This window comes from Notolepis coatsorum (genome assembly GCF_963971535.1).
Source record: "Notolepis coatsorum genome assembly, chromosome: 4".
Lineage (NCBI taxonomy): Eukaryota > Metazoa > Chordata > Actinopteri > Aulopiformes > Paralepididae > Notolepis > Notolepis coatsorum.
Genome location: NC_140168.1, coordinates 45,396,622 through 45,418,828, shown reverse-complemented (window position 1 = coordinate 45,418,828; position 22,207 = coordinate 45,396,622). Strand labels below are relative to the sequence as shown.

Here is a 22,207-nt window from a genome sequence, read left to right as displayed (position 1 = left end):
AGTCGGGGGGAAGATAGAGGAAGAGGCCCATCAAAATATGGCACAGCAGACATCAGGGAAACACGGGGCGTGTGGCCACACCAAACTGTTGACTGATGAGGAAGATGAGAACGACACGAAACCAGCACAGGAGAAAGGAAACATTACAGGAACCCTGACTTTCGCCCCTACATTCCTGGGAAGTGTGACAAGTACAGGCCAGTTTCCCCTGCTAATAAAGGGGAACGATATCTTTCACATGCCATGGTCACCTCTAGACATCGATGGCATAATAGCAAGACTACCGGACCTTTCAGAAGGAGCCTCCAGGTGGATCACGCAGTTTGAGGAAAATACGTCATCTTTTCTGCTAGCAGTGGGTGACGTCAAATCCCTGTTGACGCGCTTGCTAGGAATTGGTGCCTGCCGGGACATCATGGGTGATACATCGATGCGAGTGGCATGCGACACGCAGGCCCATGATGGAGACATATTCAACGCGCATAGAGCGGCGTTGTGGTACAAACTCAGGAATCAATATCCATCACGTATTAATCCGGCAAAACTGGCGGGCAACCCCATAATGGAGACGGAAGGGCCTGGCACCTATGTGAACAAAATACTGAAGGAGTGGAGAGGTGAGCTAGGACACAACCCAGAAATAGACCCGTTGCAGAGGGCGATGTTTAGAGAAAGTGTGATGAGAGGGCTTCCAGAGGTGGTTAAGAATAGACTGGAAGACGTGGTGGGGTTAATGGACATGACTTATCCTTTGTTCTGTGCACATGTAACACATAGTGTGGAGAAGCAAAGGGCTCAGGAGCAGAAAGTCAGGGATCAGGATAGAAATTACTCAAGGAAGTTAACTCAGCAACAACTGCAGCCCCAAAGGAGGTTGCAGGCAGTAATGGTGTCATCTGCTACCTCTCCACCCATGCAGGACCAGGGACCCCCGCCTGCACCTCAGGTAGTGAGAAGCTATGGCTATAGTTCACAGAACCAGGCGTCCAGGCGGCAGGCAGGGAATGGGCAATCAGGCCCACGGTTTACACAGGGACCGGGGAACGAACAACAGTTTCCCCGTTTCCACTGTTGGAACTGCGGCATGCAGGGACACAGGGAAATGAGATGTAGGCAACCATACCGTCCCGGCTCGGAGTATGGAAGACCCGTGCGCCAGGGGGAGTCACAAGGGCCCCACGACCAGGGGGAGACAGGAGGGCCCCGAAACCAGGGGGGTAATCACTAGGGGTGCCCAGAGAATGCGACGGGGGGAAATCAAATGATTGTGGTTTCCAAGGGAGCTGAGCAAGAACCTATTCTGCAGGTCCTAGTGGAGGGCAAATTAACAGAGATGATGGCAGACACTGGAGCAGGTTTTTCCTGCATAAAGCAAAAATACGCCGCTCACTTACCCCAGTCTGGACAGTATGTTCGGACGGTCGGATTCTCGGGAAAAACACAATTAATACCCACATCAGATCCAATCTCTATGACGTATAACAACAAGACCATAACAATACCTGTATTAATTTCGGACAGCACCCCGCGCAATCTCTTGGGACGAGATGCAATGTGTAAACTAGGCTGTAAAATCCTATGTACGCCTGAGGGGATTCAAATTGAACAAGACGTGTACCAAATGATGCTACAAGGGACGGGGGAGAAAGAGGCCACTGTGTTCTGGCTGGGCAACATAGATGCAGAGCTGCAAAGGGTCTGTGACCCCTGGGAGCCATTTCTGAAAACCCAACTGCCTCAGTCTAGACAAACAAACATGGAGGCACATTGCACACTACAATATTTGACGAATAGTGACCTAGTTAGGAACAAGGCATGGTTGCAGGGACAGCCCGAGCAGGTGCAGATTGACTCATCTACGATAATTGTAGGGAGACAGGGCGCGGCGTTGAGGGTTAACACGGGTAAGTATCTACGGGAACAACATAGACTAAGAGACGCCGCCCCACACATCACTCTGAGAATAAATCCTGGTTACGAATCCGAACATCTAGGTTCAATGATACAGGAATCCGAGACTCAAAGGTGGGTCTCCACGGAATCTCCGCTAATTTGGAACAGCGCAGATGGGAGTTTCATAAAAATAATGATTTCCTTTTCAGTTTTGGCAAAACCGCAAGTAATCAGATTACCAGGAGACCCTTGCGTTATTCCAGAGGCGGATGCTTTGCTGGAACAGGACATGTTGGCGCGCACCCCGGAACGGTTGTGGTCAAAACACGACACAGATGTGGGTCTAATATTGTCGGCACAGCCAGTGAAGGTCAGGTTAAAGAAGGGTTGTAGACCACCCTTTATCAGACAGTATACAATGAAGCCAGAGTCGGAGGAAGCTATATCACATCAGATTGAGGGACTGTTAAAGGGGGGAGTGCTCGTCCCTTTCAAATCCAGATGTAATACACCTATCCACCCAGTGCTAAAGGCGGACAGGGCTAGGTACAGACTGGTACACGATTTGAGGGCGGTGAACGACGTGGTGTCTGGACCAGAGGCGGAAGTCGCTAATCCACACACCCTCCTGACAAACATCCTGAGTAGCTCGCAGTACTATACGGTCATTGATCTCACGCAGGCATTCTTCAGTGTTCCATTGGAAAAAGAGTCTCAGTATCTGTTTGCTTTTACCCACAGGGGGAAACAATACTCTTACACCCGGTTGCCACAAGGGTTCGCGCACTCGCCGCATTACTTCTCGAAGGCGCTCAAGGAAGACTTGCAAGGAGTGTGCGGCACACTACTCAGCACGGTTTTACTGTATGCAGATGACATTCTAATCTGCTCGGATACACGTCAGCAGTGCCATGAGGACTCCATCAAAGTTTTGAGTGGATTAGCCGTGGGAGGCCACAAGGCATCCCGTTCAAAACTGCAGTACTGCCAGCCAAAAGTTGAGTACTTGTCTCGCGTCATTCAAAAGGGCATAAAAAACATCTCACCCACGCAACTCGAAGCTGTATCCAAGGCACCTAGGCCATTGACGGTCCGACAGATGATGACGTTTTTAGGGATGACTGGGTACAGCTCTGAGTGGGTGGAGGACTATACGATAGCGACAGCGCCGTTGAGGATGATGATAAAAGAGGCGGGTACAGACAAGCTTCGCGCTCCCTTGACATGGACCGAGGAGGGGGAGGACGCGTTCATAAACATTAAGCGTCTGTTGTTACAGGCCCCTGCCCTGGCGCTGCCGGATTATGAGAAGTGTTTCCACCTATTCGTCTCACATAGAGCGCAGCATGCGACAGCTGTCCTGACTCAAACACAGGGGGGGAGTGGGAAAAAACAACCGATAGCATATTACTCTAGAGCTCTTTCGCCGGTGGAGCAGGGTCTGCCACCTTGTTATCAGGCCCTGGCCGCAGCACATTTGATGTATGAGAAGGCAACGGCCGTGACAATGGGATATGACATTTGCATTTGGACACATCACAAATTGGCAAACTTGATTGAAAGAGGCAAATTTGTTCTGACCAGCCAACGGCAACAGGCTTACATGAGGCTCCTGCAGTACTCGGACGTTACGATAAAAACATGCCACGGCAGTAACCCGGCGGATCTGGTACCACTCCCGAGCGAGGGTCAACCGCATGAGTGTGAGGTGGAGGTACAGGCTTTCGTGAAACTCCGTCCTGATTTGGGAGTCGACCCGCTCGCGATAGCAGAACTCTCACTTTTTGTGGATGGGTCCTGCTATCGGGAGGGGGAAAATTTAAGGTCAGGATACGCCGTCGTACAGTGCAAACCTAACGGAGAAACACTAACAAGAAAGGCCGAACAATGCATGCAACCATGTTCGGCCCAGCTTGCAGAACTAATAGCACTAACAGAAGCATGCATAATAGCTAAAGATTGCACGGTTAACATCTTTACAGACTCTGCGTATGCGCATGGCGTATGCCACCTATTCGCGGCCATTTGGAAGGCAAGAGGCTTTAAGAAATCAGACGGCTCACCGATCCTTCACCACAAGCAGGTTGTGGCGCTTATTCAGGCTGTAAAGTTGCCCAAAAGCATTGCTATCGTAAAGTGCCAGGCACACAGAAAAGACCTGTCCTTTGTGACGACGGGAAACAACGCAGCGGACGAGGCCGCGAAGGCGGCGGCTGCGGTGCCGTCCACGGCTGTTCTGATGTTTGCGGCCGAACTGACGACTGAGGTAACTGAGGATAATTTGAGTGATCTTCAGGACTCAGCCACGCAGGCCGAGAAACAGTCGTGGACGGAGAGGGGGGCTGTAAGGGGGGCAGATGGTCTGTGGAGGAGTCATAACGGTTTGATAGTCGCCTCCATCGATCTTCTGTCCTTAGTGATACCTGAGGCTCATGGTGTTGATCACTGTGGAAGAGCAGAGACCCTGAAACGAATCACGAAAATGGGATTTTGGTCCCCAAAGCTTCAGGCACAAATTGACGTTACACTAGCCAGGTGTTTAACATGCTTACAGGGCAATGTGCGCAAAGGAGTACCGACAGTGGCGGCTTACACACCCCTCCCTGAGGGACCATTCAGACATCTGATTATGGACTATACAGACATGATAACGCCAGTGCAGGGCAAACGATACCTCCTGGTAGTAGAGGACTGCTTTAGTCGCTGGATTGAGGCCATTCCATCTAAACACAAGAACGCGGACACAGTGATCAAGTTCCTGTGTCGCGAGGTCATTCCGAGATTTGGAATTCCCACGATATTACAAAGCGATAATGGCCGCGAGTTCATCGACAAGGTGGTTAAAGGGCTGATGCAGAAATTAGGTATAAGACAGCGCCTTTCCTGTGTCTATAGTCCCGGGTCGCAGGGGAAGGTGGAAAGGGCCAATCTGGTCATTAAAAACAAACTGTTGAAAATCTGTATGCAAACTAAGCTTAACTGGATTGATGCTTTGCCACTTGCTCTGATGGCTATTAGAAGCAGCGTAAACCGCCAAACACAGCTAACACCGCATGAAATGCTTACAGGCCGCAGCATGCCAGCACCGCCATTTAGACACCTGGCTAGGGGCCCGGCATTAGATATTTTTGAGCAAGATCTGAAAAAATATCTTCAGCAAGTGACTAAAATACATGAAGCTGTGTTTCGACAGGAGCAGAGAAAGGAGAGAAAGGGGGTGAAGGAGGCGGAGAAGGAAGCCACCAAACCGAGACTGATCCCTGGGGACTTGGTCTTCGTAAAGGTCCACAAGAGAAAGTGGTCATCACCCCGGAGAGAGGGCCCGTACGAGGTGATCCGATCGACTGGAACGGCAGTCCAAGTCAAAGGATCAGCGACCTGGTTCCACTTCAATCACTGCATAAAGGCCAGCGGCGATCTCTTGGGGGATACAATCGATCGCAGTTATGCAGAACCCGACATGGAGGGTCCGAGACGGCAACTGGAAGGTGCAGTGCCTGCTGATGCTCCCGCAGATGTTGGCAGCAGTGTGCGGACGGTCGGCCGGGCACAACGACGTCATTGAGAACCGTCACGGTCGACCCGTCCTTGAGGATGACGGGTTTGAGTGGGTAGGAGTCCCACGGGGTCCCGCTCAGGCTCAAGTACCAGCAGGCTTTCATGACCAGGCTCAGAATCAGGCGCCCCCTCTTCCCTCCATCGAGGAAGGGGGGGAGAAGATAAGACTACAACCAAAAGGGGTGTTTCCCGTAGGACCGCAAGGGCATGTTTTTGATTTTGACCATTCCCCCGTTACAGGCGGGGATACTTACCATTATACTAACGAGGATCGGGTTGTGGGGGTAGATAGGAGGGTTGAGCCTGTCCCGAACCAATCACAGGGGACAGGGGTGAGGGGAAAAAGGGAGGTCAAGGACACTGAGTCGGAAGAGGTGGGGGGACAGGATATGTTCCAGAGGACAGCCGGAACGTTGAGGGACTCAGTGGGCTCACTCTGGGCCAGGTTGAGGGGTTTGCTTCCTTCCGGGGAACAAGATGGGGGCGACTATGACTATGACGAGGAAGACCCGGAGGCTGACCCGATGTATAGGGCGGCTTTAGGGAATGAGTGGTTTAAGTGGGTCCAGTACACGAGCGCGCAGAATCAGATAGAGGATTGTTATGTCTGCTCCAAGGCACGTCCGGATAGGCTGCTGGTGAAGGGCACGAAGTTCAGTTGGGCTCAGTGTGACAGGGACGCAGAGGCATGGGAGGGGCCCCATAATAGTCGCCCTTGGTGCGAGGCAGAGTGTTTGGGGTTTCTCGGCTCTAGTCGTTTTAAGGCGGCAGGAAACGTCACGGATTTCAAGGATGTCACTATGCGGGAACGTTGTAGGAAATTGGATGTACGTGTGCAGGGGGTAGCGACGGGGTTGCCAATACCCAGAGGTGTCAAACTATGGCTGACCAAGGATTTCGAGTGCTTGCAAAAGGAGGGGACCCGGGATGTAGGGGAGGTGGCAGAGGGGCGGTGCACTACTATTTGGAGCATCACGACTAACTGCACGAAAGAAGGAAAGTGTGGACACGGGGTCGTGTTAAAGGGAGTGGATACCAACCCACGGCCTGTAGCTTGCCCTTTTCATGTCCAGGATATGGCACTGGCGGACCAATACTGGCTCTGCGGCGGTAGGAGGTTGAGGAATACACTTCCTTTAGATTGGTCAGGTAGATGTGCCCGGGTTCAGGCGATCATGCCAATGGTGGTCCTACCATTATCAGTGACGGAAGGACCTTCTGAGTCTCCTATCTCTCGAACGAAGCGTAGCTACAAGGCAGACCCAAGGGTGTATCTGGACAGCATAGGACAGCCAAGGGGCATTCCAGCCGAGTTCATGGCTAAGAATGAGATTGCGGCAGGGTTTGAGTCTATTCTGCCATGGATATCGGTCAATAAGAACACCGGGTGGATCAACTATTTGTTTTACAATCAGCAGCGGTATCTCAACTACACAGAGGAGGCGTTGGATGCAATGGGGGACCAGATGCACGCGACCAGTACGGTGGCGTGGCAGAATAGACAGGCTCTGAACTGGTTAATGGCGGAGAAGGGTGGAGTCTGTTCCATGTTTGGACAGTACTGCTGCACATTCATTCCGACGAATGTGGGGCCAGGGGGAAAGTTCTCCGAGGCCATGGCTAAGCTGAAGGATTTGAGGGAGGAGTTGAGGGGGAATTCTGGCCGGAATGAAGAATGGTGGGGGAGTGGGGTGTTGGAAAGATTGGGACAGTGGGGAAGCATAGTGATGCAGACGGGGATATCCATTGGGGTGGCAGGGTTGATATTGGTTCTCCTTTTCTGTTGTGGTATGCCTCTCTTGGGTAGGCTGGTAACTTCACACGTAACGAGCCAAATGCTGATGGTGGGACAGAAAGAGATTGAGCCACAAATCGGGCCATATCCTCAGCTTTATGCTGCCTTAGAGGGAGACGAGGGGATAGAGGATTAGGGGTATGGTGAGGTAGGGACATTTTCTTTTTGTTGGTTCTTTCCTTTAAGAGTGACGGGGGATGGTCTGAGTGCAGTTTTGTTGGTTTATTCCTTTAACTAGGAATTTTAGTCTGATTTTCTAATGATCCTTCGGCATAGAGATTGCAACCATTGAAAATCATTGCATTGTTTTTTATTTTTGTATTATTTTTTGTTTATTTTACTTGTGGTCCTGGTCAAACCGGAATGGGAAGGGGCATCGGCAGAGTGTCGGTTCTGAGCCTGAGGAAGCATTGAGAAGAAGTGGTCTGGGGATCGGTTCTGGGGACTGGAGGGACAAAGGGGAGGGCTAACGCAGTGGGCAAGATGGGCACCTCCCGTCGAAGATGGGGGGACACGTGGTGAGGTCGGTACCAGCGCCTCCCGTCCAGGCATGGGGACATGCTTCTACGAGGACTGGAGGTGTGGCGTGGTGGTTGCTGTATTGGCAAAATGTGACTTTTGGCAATACGGTGAGGAGACTATGGCGTGGGCATGGAAGGGGGGCTGAGCGATGGACACTGGGACTCAATGTTATGGAAGAGACAATGTCATTTTTTTTTGGGAGGGATGTTCTATGTTTAGTTCTGACGGTCAACTTCTCCTTTCCCTGATGAGAGTCGCGGTTTCCGGCCGGAACTGTGGCTCATTTGGTAAGCGGTGGAGGTTGGGGGGATTTGTCTGTCAGGTTAGGATTATAAATTGGGGTATTTTTTTTTGATGTTTTATTATTACTCTTGTTTTGAGCGGTTTTGTGTTTATTGTGAGAACGGTAGTCAGCCTTTGTTGGTCCGTTAGGGGTCCAGTGAATGAAGTAAGGTTTCTTGTTTAGTTAGACATTTAAAATGTATTATATGGCTAGGTTTCTTGTTTAGATCAGCCATTTAAACTTTTATTATATAAATATGGTTTCTCGTTTAGTTAGACGTTCACATTTTCTTGGTTATATGATTTGGGTGGGACTAGGGATAGCCCCAAATGGGGGAATGTTGTGGAAAATGTGTATGGGGTGGACTAGTTTAATATAGGTCAACTAGCAGTGCTGAAAGACGGTCTGGCTGACGTTCTTAAAACAACTTGGACAGATGGACATTTCAGTACGGCACGTTGTGTGCTTGTAATCTCGTACATCGTATCGCTTTCATATCTTGTTCTTTTCTCTCTTTCATACATACACAGCACACACACACAGACACAGCACACACACACAGACACACGGACACACACATACACAGCACACACACACAGACACAGCACACACACACAGACACACGGACACACACATACACAGCACACACACACAGACACAGCACACACACACAGACACACAGACACACACAGTCACACAGACACACACACACACACACACAGACACACACAGTCGCACAGACATACACACCGACACACACACACACACACACATTCCCTGTGACACAATACACACATACAATACACATACGTCTGTACGCAGACGCACACACACACAGACACACACACACATACACACACACACACACACACACACACACACATCTCACTCTCTCTTCAATGTTCTTAATGTTTTACATCATATCGTGTGTGTACATCATATCTTGTTTATCTCTCTTCATGTTCTTAATGTTCTTATCTCTCTCCGATGTTAAATCTACGTATCATCTTAATGTACGTCATGTCAGATCTGACATGATATGATACGTCATCATATCTGTCATGGGGGGGCAGGACTGAGAGGGGATTTAGGGGACAAGCAGAGGGATTGAGAGTTAGAGTGTTTTTTGTTCAAGCTGTGGTGATCCTCTGCTCGATCCATAGCTTTTGCTGTTAAGAACTTCTTTTCCTAAATAAATTACCTACTTGTTACAATTGGAAATATCGTCTCCTGCTGTGTTAAACAACCATCAGCCACAACAGTCCCCCGGCAACTTTAGCATGGCCAGCAAAGACGTCTAAAGACGGCTCCCGGCACCCAAAGTGTTAACGCTAGTGATGTTGACCGGTGTGTTCTGAATCCATACTGGCTATCGGTGAGTAAATTATGTTTATCAATGAATTTATCTAATCTGTTGTTGAAGAGTTTTTCTAATATTTTTGATGGAGTGCAACTGCATAGACAGGTCAGATTTGGGTCCCCAAACTCCCCATATAAAACCAATTGAGAGCCACTGGTAAAGCTCTTGTAGAGTAGCAAGGAAATTGTAACTGAAAGTTTACACAACAAGAAGCAGCTATTACCAAGCACCAAGTCTAGAATTAGATGTGCGTGTACTGTACTCAGACAATATTGAACTGGCAGACGGAGGCTTTCTCCTCGCGACAGTTGTCGTCAAACCACCTCCCGCCGGAGGCCCCGGAGAGCGCCGCACAATTTTGGGACATTCCTCCGTCCGGCTGAGGGGACCGGTAGTTTGACGTGTCCCAGTTCTCGTAGGCAACGCTGAATCCGGTCTGGTCCGTCCAGCTGCCTTCGGTTAGCATGTCGTTGACGCCCAGCCAGATCTGCTCATCTGGACCGATGCTCTGGCGGACGTAGTCTCCGAGCTGGTCGTTCTCATCGTTGGACATGGGCGAGCTGAGGACACCGCCCAGGTTGTTGCAGTCCTCGCTGGCCACGTGGTAGCGCTTCTTCAGGGGGTCGGCCAGGAAACACTTGCCATGGATCTTGACTCCTTTCAGACAGACTGGGGTGAGAAGAATAGAATTACATAGATGGATTTCTTTAGGGAACTAAGCTGTGTTCGATAATATTAGATTAGATTCAAATGTATCATTATACAGCACACGTATACGTTTGGTATTCAATCAGAGTGCAAATGTAACAGTAAAGTGCAATAGTAATATACAATGTGCAGGTGATCAGATGTAGCCTAGAGTTGCAATACCAATATGTACAGTGATACAGGTATAAAGACAGTATGGTAGTAGTCATGCTGGCCAGCAGTGTAACAAGTAAGAATAGGTAAGGGATACCGGTATGTACAGTGGTGTTGTAGACAGTCTAGGTTTTTGCTGGGGGTACACTGTGATTATTGGGGGCGTGGCCTAAGACAGGTAGGGTGGCACTATTTCTGACAGAAAGCCAGGTAAATGTATCCCTTGTGTCTAATAATAATAATAATATTTTTTTATTTTATTTGATTTTATTAGGGAAATTACAAGTATCATATCGTACTCCAGAGGATTGCACTTAAAGGCATTACTTAAAACACTTCTTAAAACACTTATTTCCAAAGTGGTCCTCGATGGAAAACATGACAACACAATAAAAACACAATAACAAAAAAAACACAATACAACAAGACATAAAATACTTATAATATAACAACAACAAAAATATTTAAAAAATATATATTATACAATGGCATGCAAATTTCTTGATTCTGATTGGCTGAAACAGTGAAGTTGCCGGTTGTTATTGTATAACACACACACTCCATGCGACCCCAGGGCCCTATTCCCCGTACCTGGTTCAACGATCAAGAGTCCCATTATCCAGATTCAGTTAACGAGATGATTGAAGCCAGGCTATTCATGTTCCTCGAAGGCCGATTGACTCTCGTTAACTCAAACCAGACTTGACTACTCTGGATAATTGCGTGCGGCCGCGTCACCTTAAAAGGCATCAGAGGTCGAGTGCAGAAATGCAGATGTCAGAGAGAAAATGGCAAAGGTACGAGTGAATTTCTTCCACCCAGCGGAGCAGGAAATGCTAATGCGAACGTTTGAGGACTATAAACACATAATAATGTTGAAGTCCAACACTGCCACCGCTGCGAGGGCAAGGCAGAGTGCGTGGCAACACATTGCCGATAAGTTAACTGCGTAAGTGTTGGGCAAATGTATATTATTCATTATCACAACTTTCAGAATAAGTAGATACAAAAGCCCAAAGCGTATTCATATAATTGATATGGATTAATAGATACGTATATGAGGATATGTATTAGGTCAGACATTCAATACATTGAAGCAGTGAAATGAAATTGCGTGTGATCCTCTCTATTCTTACATTATTCATCAGTCCACCTTAATCATTTCCTACAATAATGATATGCCATGGTGTACTACCAACACTGTCATATAATTATGAGTGCTTTCAACCCCCATGTATAGAAACAACCCAGAGTCCAAAAGGACATGGGAGCAAGTGAAAACTAAACACAAGAACATCATTCAGAATGGTGAGTGAGTGAATTAATACAATTTGTGCCATGGTATTGTATTGAACAGCTTGTCAATGTCGTATGATCCTTCATATTTCAGCAAACAAAAAGAGGGCCGACATGGCCAAGACGGGGGGGGACGACCGAAGACTCCTGACTTTACTCCTGCGGAGGAGCTGGCCCTCCAGCACAACAGGGGAAGACCCATTATGGAGGGCATAGCTGGGGGCAGCTCCTACGGAGAGGTTGGGAGTAATCCTAGGAGCCCTCATCCCAAAGGTATAGGTGCACTTCATTCTATGAGTTTCTTTCATGATTATTCATTTAGTTAACCATCGTCACATTTTGCTGTGTCTGGACCTGCTGCTGGAGTCCCGGTTGGAGAGGAGACCACTGATGTAAGTTGATATTGCTGCATCATTGTGTAATGGTTCTATTTTAGCAATCAAAAAATCAATAATCAGAAGATCATTGAAAAATATCCCAAACCAATGCAATATTATCTACTGAATTATGTCTGTTTTTGGTAAATAATGTAATGTAAAAAGGGTATATAGCAATTATAAGCCTCTGCTTCAGCCTACACGTTGTCGGTCATTTTCACTCTTTCATAAAAGGTTCTACTACTTTGCTTTGTAAAATACCGAAATAAAACCATCAAATGTTCATTGTGTGTGTCCTTTAAAAAACCAAAGACAATTCTCCTAATGATTCCTAATTCACTAACAGACGGACAGTCCAGACGATGACGAGGACACGTTGACAGCCTGTTCCGGCGATGTGGTAAAAACAAGTTGTGGAAACTAATACCCCTATCCAACTCACTCGCTGTGAGTGGTATTTGGACTAAATCAATGCATTCCTTTAGGCAGGTACTGAACCACGGCCGGAGCCTGGCCCCTCTCACTCAGCTGGGGATGGGGAGGTGAGTTATCATTTAATACCCTCACATTGTGAGGGGAGGTCTGAGTTTAGTTGCCATCTGACCACCACACATTAATTTCCTTTTCTTTTAATTTAGAGTGTCCAGTCACTGTATAAAAGGAAATTGAGGCTGGAGATCCTCTATTTGGAGTCTGGCCTTGAGCTCCGCAGGCTCAAGATCCGCAGACTCCAGCAAATGGTATTGCTCGATCGGCAGGTGGATGTAAGTTGTGAAGCTTTGCCTAAAGTATTTGTGAGCTTTGGCATGAAATGCAACTTAACTGAAATTCTTTTTTGTGTGCACTTTCATTTACAGGCGGACAGCAATAGTCAAAATCAATAAAGGCTTTATTGTACAACATGGATCTCTTCTTCTTCTTGTACATGTTCCTCTATGAATGGGTATAACTTGAAAGCAAAGAGGGTGGCAAAGCCTATAACCATATAAATTAAACATGCAAACATAAAAAGAGGAAAACGTAAAATGAGTCTAACATTAACCTAAATTAACTCAACGCCTAACCAAAATGATGGTGGGCAATTCTGTTCCTTGCAGCCTGTCCGGTCTGCTCGTCCAAGTGGACTGGCTGTAGGTCATCCTCAGGATGGTCCAGGATGACTGGGACCCTCTCCTTCCTCAGTGTTGCCACATTGTGGAGCACTGCACAGGCCACAGTGATGTCACATGCCCTGTCTGGTGCCACCCGCAGCCCGCGCAGACACGTGAATCTGGCCTTCAGTTGGCCGAAGGTCATTTCTATCCGGGCTCTCGTCCGAGCATGAGCCCCGTTGAAACGGGCTTCAGGCCCTGGTGCTGGCTCTGGATAGGGGGTCATGAAGTAGGGCTTGCATGCATAACCCCTGTCTCCAATTAGGAGTCCATCGTAATGACCTATAATATACAATGTTAGATCACCTCTACATGAAATAAGCATTTTCTAAATTACATGATATTTGCTATACCTTGCTCGAAGCTGTTGCACAGTGCAGACTCTCTGAATACTCTGGAATCGTGGACGGAGCCCGGCCACTTGGCCTCAACATTGGTGATGAGGCAGGTGGAGTCACAGATCATCATCTAAGATTAATTGCGGTCAAGTCATATATTGTACAGTACCATACAGCAGGCAATTGCAAGGTCCATGATGACCCCTATGTTAAAACAAATATGATTGTTTTTATAGCAATGTAATTTGAGGGGAATTGTCATGAGTAGGCCTACCTGCACATTAATGCTGTGAAAGCCTTTTCGATTCACAAAATCACCCTCGTTTGGGCCAGAGGGTGCTTTGAGTTTGATGTGCGTGCAGTCCACTGCGCCAATGACATTTGGAAACTCTGCATAATAATAATGAGCTCCGTCAGGAATAGTGATATATAAATGCACTTTAATTAAATGGTGGAATATTGAATAACTCAATTACCCGCAATTCCATAGAAGCCCTCTTTGATTATATTCACTTGGACACGGCCAGGGAATGTAATGTAGTTATCCATGAACTTCTTCAAGGCCAAATATACTTTGCGAACAGCACGGCATGCAGCGGCTTTGCTGATGTTCTCCGCATCGCCTAGGGTGTACAGAAAGGTACCACTGGCAAAGAAACGCAAGGCAATGCAGAGGGTCTGGGTGACACTCAACGCTCTGCTGCGGCGTGTTTGATTAACAAGGTATGGCCCGAGAAGGTCTTGGAGGTAAATGATTCCTTGTCTGCTAAATCTATAGCGCTCGTACAGGAACTCATTAGTATGAGCTAACGGATCTTGGCGATCCCTAAGCACTCTCTCTCTATGAAATGCTAATCGGACTATGATTGCTTCTTCGTCAATCGGATCTCTGAGGAAGGGACAGTCACATGCCATTATTTGCGAAGGTGTGGCCACAATCCACGCATAACGTTTCAATTTATGCTTGAATGAAACAAAATCCAGGCGCTCCTCTCCTTCCTCGCTCCTCATCCACAGCGGAGAATATGAAAGGAATCAGAGCCAAACGAGCGATAGGTTTCAATCATTAAGGATATCCCTGCGGGATTCACATTTGCAATGCTGCGCGTTGTTAAAATAACCACATAATGTGTACATCGCACCTAGCGAGCGCCACGGTATATATAACGTGCATTATTTAGGACAAAGTGAATTTAGTATCAGCATTTTGGGTCTATTTTACATTTCAAAAGCCCCCTCTGGAAGAATGAAGCACAAAAACGTAATTCAGAATGGTATAATGCAGATCCTAGACTGTGAGAATCATTTCAGGAAGCGAGCTGTCATTTCTTTGCGGGGGCGTGGCCATGGTTCATCCAGCTAACTGAACTTAAGCCTGCTCTCGACCAGGCTCAAACTTTCTGATCTGTTGTCATGGTGATTTGGACAATCGAGCGTCGGGGAACAGAAAGGTCCGGCTTAAGTCAGGCTATACTGGAAATTATCCGGCTAACTCAGTTAGCCAGGTACGGGGAACGGGGCCCAGATCCCTCCCACAACCGAATTACTTAATTTTTTCTGTCTGAATCAATCTGCCATAGATAGAAAAATGGAAGTATGAATAGCTTTTGAACGAATCCTCCAAAAAAGATAGTCAACTGGTTAGTTTGTTACATACACATGGATTATGTAATTAATTTGTCATGACTCATTGTGAAACAAAAGAAAAATCTTGAAAAAAAAGAATGGCCGACGTTTTTGTTGGTGTTGTCAGATTTGATTGATTGATTGATTGAAAATGTTATTACCAGATTGCAGAATGGGTACAATACAGTACGGCTCAATACACACAATTGTTAAGGGGATGCAGACCAGAGAAAGACTTTCGTCTTGTTTACATCAGGGTCCCCCATTTTCAATTCATCATAACATATATAACATATATGACATACATGACATACAGATAGACAGTACTGCTACATCTTGTTTAAGAAGCACAGTGAAGTTACCTAATAACATTTTCAATCAATCAAACCGGTTGTTATTTGATTGATTGATTGATTGATTGATTGATTGAAAATGTTATTACCAGATTGCAGAATGGGTACAATACACTACGGCTCAATACACACAATTGTTAAGGGGATGCAGACCAGAGAAAGACTTTCGTCTTGTTTACATCAGGGTCCCCCATTTTCAATTCATCATAACATATATGACATACATGACATACAGATAGACAGTACTGCTACATCTATACATTTATGACATACCAGATTTACAAATACAGTACTGTTTGTGATACAAGAAGAGTCTAAAAAATAGAGTATATACATTTGACGAAGAAACTACATTGGAGGAGGTTGGTAGGTAGGAGATTGGTAGGTGGGGTGGAGGGGGGGGGGGTATTTCATACATTTTCATATAACACACACACTCCACGTGACCCCAGAAACTCAATGTAAATAAACCCTACAAAAACAGTACTGTATTTGTAAATCTGGTATGTCATAAATGTATAGATTTAGCAGGGTTTAACATGGTTTGTGGAGCTCCCTCTGGTGTCTACTAGTGGATCTACTATTGGATCTACTTTCTCTGTGGATGGTTTTGTGAATAAATCTCCATTATGCTTCAATTACTGTGTGTTTATTCTATAGCAATAAGGTTGGGTGAATTCGGCCATTGTATAAAAGACATTACACCAAGTGGTGCAGTGGCCAAGGCGCTCGCCACTAGTGCAGGAGATGCTGGGTTCGAGCCCAGCTCTCGGCATTGCTACCAGCTTGGCTGGTCGTTCATACTAACACAATTGGCAGTGTTAGGGGTGGGAAAGCTGGTGGATGGGTCCTGGTCGTTGTAAACAGCGACTCCTACAGTTCGGTCGGGGCGCCTGCTCAGCGAGGAAAGGATCTAAGGGGGGTAGTGTGATCCTTCCACACGTTACACCCTCTCAGTGAGAGTCCGCGCTGCCAGGTGAAAAGAAGCGGTTGATTGGCTACACATGTGTCGGAGGAAGCATGTGATATCCTCCACTCTCCCAGACCGACCGTAGGGGGTAGGTGCGCAGCGACCAGGAAGGGGATTGGGAATTGGCATAACAACTAACATTGGGATGGGAGAAAAACGGAGGAAAATTTAAAAATTTTATAAAAAAATTAAATAAAAAAAAGACATTACACCACTTGTAGTTGTGTTATAGGAATTAGATCATGCCTAGGATCATGCCTAACAACCACCCCTAGGCATGATCTAATTCCTATAACACACACCTGCGCGTGATGTAATGCTTAAATAATACATGCATCCACACATAACTGAGAGCATCCAGTAATGGGTATATGAAAGCCAATTACATTTACAGCTGGGGAGATTTAAATGCTTTGGACTGATTTTTTATTACATTTTCAACGAAAAGCATGAATTATTATGATTTAAGAGTTCAAGTATTGTTAGAAATAAATGCTGATTATGCTTATCAGTTATAATGACAGTATTAACAGTGAACATTCCTGCAGTTCTGATATCTTATAGAATTTTCTGTTTAATCCTAATGGATAAACAGAATTCATGATGTGGCCAACGGTTGCATGTTGTGGTTCTCATAACAAATGACATACTGAACAACTGCATTTCATTTTGTGTTCTGGACAAAAGGTTGGGCGATGTTTTACCGTCTGCTTCTTCAAAGACGACACATGTATCCCATCTGGGTTCACGAGAGACTTTCAGATTGTGGCCTTTGACTTGAGGAGAGAAAGTACATCTGGTTTTAGCAGTGTGGTTTTGTACACTTGCTGCCTGCTCAAATGTGATTTCTTGCATCTTTGGGCAGCGATTAGGGTCTAGTTTCCATAAACCATATGCCATTGGTAAACGGTAAATGGTGCATTTATATAGCGTTTTTATCCAAATCGCTTTACAATTTTGTTCCTCACATTCACCCATTCACTCACACACTGACGGCGGAGGCAACCGGGATTGGGGTTAATTAATATTATTAAATAATTATTAGTAACCTATACATAATAAAAAATACTATGTGCCGTCTGAAATAGAATTGAGCCGAATTCAATGAATTTGAACCATTTATAAATTGCATTTTACACAGTTTTAGTTGAATAAAATTAGCTGATAGTTTAAAAGTGACAAAGATGACACTCAGTTTTTACAGTGTGCCAACCTGCTCATCTGGAGCAATTAGGGGTGTTAAGTGTTAAGCTGCCCGGGAGGAGTGGGAATCGAACCGGGAACCATCCGATTAACAGACGAGCGCTCTACCTCTGCTGAGCCACTGTCGACCCATTGCAAACCAACGAGGTGATATGATTGCCAAGGTGGTAGAACACTCTTACCAGCCTGCAAGGCCTGCTGCTCCCTCAGTAGGATGAGCTCCTGCATGATGTCATCGATCTGTTTCTGGAGCTCCTGGATGGCTGGATCTGTACCCTCCTCTGGCTCTGAGAGCACCCAGGAGACAAGGAGAGGGGCGTTAGACCACCCAGGAGACAAGGAGAGGGGCGTTAGACCACCCAGGAGACAAGGAGAGGGACGTTAGACCACCCAGGAGACAAGGAGAGGGGCATTAGAGAGCACCCAGGAGACAAGGAGAGGGGTTAGAGAGAGCACCCAGGAGACAAGGAGAGGGGCGTTAGAGAGCACCCAGGAGACAAGGAGAGGGGTGTTAGAGCACCCAGGAGACAAGGAGAGGGGCATTAGAGAGCACCCAGGAGACAAGGAGAGGGGCGTTAGAGAGCACCCAGGAGACAAGGAGAGGGGTTAGAGAGCACCCAGGAGACAAGGAGAGGGGCGTTAGAGAGCACCCAGGAGACAAGGAGAGGGGCATTAGAGAGCACCCAGGAGACAAGGAGATGGGCGTTAGAGAGCACCCAGGAGACAAGGAGAGGGGCGTTAGAGAGCACCCAGGAGACAAGGAGAGGGGTTAGAGAGCACCCAGGAGACAAGGAGAGGGGTTAGAGAGCACCCAGGAGACAAGGAGAGGGGTTAGAGAGCACCCAGGAGACAAGGAGAGGGGCGTTAGAGAGCACCCAGGAGACAAGGAGAGGGGCGTTAGAGAGCACCCAGGAGACAAGGAGAGGGGCGTTAGAGAGCACCCAGGAGACAAGGAGAGGGGCGTTAGACCACCCAGGAGACAAGGAGAGGGGCATTAGAGAGCACCCAGGAGACAAGGAGAGGGGCGTTAGAGAGCACCCAGGAGACAAGGAGAGGGGTTAGAGAGCACCCAGGAGACAAGGAGAGAGGTTAGAGAGCACCCAGGAGACAAGGAGAGGGGCGTTAGAGAGCACCCAGGAGACAAGGAGAGGGGCGTTAGAGAGCACCCAGGAGACAAGGAGAGGGGTTAGAGAGCACCCAGGAGACAAGGAGAGGGGCGTTAGAGAGCACCCAGGAGACAAGGAGAGGGGCGTTAGACCACCCAGGAGACAAGGAGAGGGGCATTAGAGAGCACCCAGGAGACAAGGAGAGGGGCGTTAGAGAGCACCCAGGAGACAAGGAGAGGGGTTAGAGAGCACCCAGGAGACAAGGAGAGGGGTTAGAGAGCACCCAGGAGACAAGGAGAGGGGCGTTAGAGAGCACCCAGGAGACAAGGAGAGGGGTTAGAGAGCACCCAGGAGACAAGGAGAGGGGTTAGAGAGCACCCAGGAGACAAGGAGAGGGGCGTTAGAGAGCACCCAGGAGACAAGGAGAGGGGTTAGAGAGCACCCAGGAGACAAGGAGAGGGGCGTTAGAGAGCACCCAGGAGACGGGGAGAGGGGCATTAGAGAGCACCCAGGAGACAAGGAGAGGGGCGTTAGAGAGCACCCAGGAGACAAGGAGAGGGGCATTAACCACCCAGGAGACAAGGAGAGAGGCGTTAGAGAGCACCCAGGAGACAAGGAGAGGGGCATTAACCACCCAGGAGACAAGGAGAGGGGCATTAGAGAGCACCCAGGAGACAAGGAGAGGGGTGTTAGAGAGCACCCAGGAGACAAGGAGAGGGGCATTAGAGAGCACCCAGGAGACAAGGAGAGGGGCGTTAGAGAGCACCCAGGAGACTAGGAGGATGCAATGCGTCAGGCTCCTTTGTGTAGGTGCATCAGAGAACAGGTGCCTCTTCACCAGTGAGAGGGAACGACACAAATGAGAATATACAATGACAGCTGTTATAGGTATTTTATATTAAAGGTAAGAAGACTATCACAGATTACATTGTTGTAATCAGCCTTACACAGAAACTGGAGAATTTGTACAAAGGCAAATAACAAACAATAAAGAATGAATTATGTGTAATATAAGAGATAACAAAATTATAATGTTGGTGCATTTCATTTAATAAAAGAAAATTTATGAAACGTATCCTGTAAATAAATTATATAGTACTACTACAAATGTTTTCATCAATTTAACAAACGGAGTACTGCAAATGTGTTATTGTGAGTCTGTCACCTACCATTCTCCACAGGCCGCTTGATCTGTGACGCCTGCTGAAGAGACCAGTTGACCAGAAGCAGAATTCCCAACAGCAGGTAAGCTCCTTTCAACTCCATGGTTAGACCTGTCGAATGAAGCGCTCTTGATGCGGAGGCTGGCAATTTATCTGATCTCTGTCGCTTTCTCTCTCTGACCCCCTCCTCTCTTCTCCGACACTGCAATCCAAAACCGCTGCTTGCAGGAATAACAGTCCAACCTCAGAAGCCTTAAAAGTTGGCGTGGGTGTCTCTCATCTGCCTCTCAATAGCCACACAAATGCACTAGCCATCAATATCTTATGCCAAATGATTAGGGCCTATTACAAAAATGTGTATTAAAAATAACTGTATTTATCAATTAACAAGTCCGAGTCTGAACCTTCTGAGTCCGAATGCAGTCAATGCTCGAGTCCGAGTCATCAGTGCTCAAGCCCAAGTCCAGTCACGAGTCCTGAAAATCAGTCCAGGACTCGAGAACTACAACACTGGTGGGTGTATACTATGAATCATCGGACTATAGATCTTGAAAAGATTGTGTCAAGCAGTTCATATGATTTTTCTTCAACGCAACCTGCCTGGAAGGTTTTTGCAAGGCATACTGTATGCCACTTGTTGGTTGGCTAATATCATTTATCGTTGTTGTTAAAGTTATTGAAGTATATTGTGAGGTGTTTGGTGACTTTGATTTTACCCTCTAAATTAGGGGTGCACAGACCTTTTGACATGGACGGCTAAGGGCCCAAAACAAGTAGACATTAACTCCTTAGTTCTCATGTCATCATGGTGTTTGTTCATATGGATGTTAATTAAACAGTCTCAAATTAACTCAAATACAATTTAATTAAATATCAATAAGGGACAAATCAGACTTAATTTTATTCAACATCTTTAGTTTTTAGTCTGATTATGTCTGGAGAATCCACCACCCATCACCTTAATCACTTAAACTTTTTCACAGAAAAACATTGCTTTATTATTTATTAAAATGTTTTACATTTACAGTCGTAGAGTTGGGCTGAACGAGAAAACGCTCACATCAGTGAACCAGTGGAATTGATCGTACAAGCCCTTCTGGTCTGGCATGACCAGTTGCACAACATCTCTGCAAATAGTAAAAGCACAATGTACGTATAAATAACTATGTAGGATACAATAAAGGCTAGTCTCATTTCTAGAGCATAGATGTGAATGACACAAATTAAAAACAGTGCATGATGTTATCTCGCTTGAAGGAATTTTTTTTTCTTAGTGCAGTCCAACACTAGAAATGTCAGTTTTTTAAATGTAGAAACGCAATAGTTGAAATCGTTTTTAGAAAATAGCCTACATACTGTATTAGCCAATTGCAGATATCACTGCTCCACAAAGGCAACAGTACTGGTAACTGTATAAGCTGTGAAACTGAGAAAAACTTCTTCAAAGTTTATCTCCTGTCCCACCAAAAATAGTGAAATTATATGCCAGTCAGAATGGCTGTTACGGCCATGCTAGTAGTTACGGAATCAGTCTAGTTTTAACTTGACTTATAATCCACAATATCACCTGCTCCTATTTACAACCGTTCCTCGATTTAATAAAATCATTCTCTGAAGGCAACCAAGTCAGGATTTTAGCTTCAAAACTTAAAATAGTGAGGGGAGGTAATCAGCAGCATTTATTTTGACCCAGTTTACACGCCCCAGGATTCAGAGGGAGGAGTAGAAACAGTCTCACATCTGCTCCTTCCTTCAGCACCGACTTCACACACTCCTCCGCAGACACGTGGCGAGGACAAAAGGGACACGGTGTGACTGGGCAGACCCATGAAACACTGCTGGGACAGTATAGCGCTAACTGGGGGTGCAAGAAACGGAGAAATGCAAGATTAAGTCCATCTAGGGGCGACAGTGAAGGTGAAGGTTCCCGGTTAAATTCCGGCTTCTCCCATGTGTCGAAGTGTCCTTGAGCAAGACACTTAACCCCTGACTGCTCCCGATGAGCAGGTTGGCTCCTTGCATGGTTGCGTCCACCGTCTGTGTATGAACGTGTGAGTGAATGGGTGAATGTGAGGTATAATGTGTAAAGCGCTTTGGATAAAAGCGCTATATAAATGCAGTCCATTTACCATTTAAATAGCTCACAATGTGAATTTATTTAGGGCACAACGATTCAGCCTTTGTGGCCATCGTTGGGTGCAATACAGAGCTATTTAGACGGGCATTCCTTCTTTCCTTGTTCTAAGATACGACACAACACAGAAGCGAGCTAAGGCTAAGCTTGGAACAGAGGCAAGGGCATTGATTTGAATAAAAAAATAGTAAGGAACTCACTGTTCAAAAGCGTAATTT

At 46.7% G+C, this 22,207-nt stretch overlaps 1 protein-coding gene across 1 annotated transcript; it reads right to left on the bottom strand.

Annotated features, from left to right (window-relative positions):
* Positions 1–9,673: 9,673 nt before the first annotated feature.
* clec3bb (C-type lectin domain family 3, member Bb) lies at positions 9,674–19,970 on the bottom strand (the record flags this gene model as incomplete). Its single annotated transcript, XM_084311923.1, has 3 exons — positions 19,862–19,970; positions 17,769–17,873; positions 9,674–10,080 (listed from the first exon to the last, which is right to left on the bottom strand). The coding sequence occupies exons 1-3, from the start codon at positions 19,956–19,958 to the stop codon at positions 9,674–9,676; spliced, it is 609 nt and encodes a 202-aa protein (XP_084168049.1). The 5' UTR covers positions 19,959–19,970.
* Positions 19,971–22,207: the final 2,237 nt, after the last annotated feature.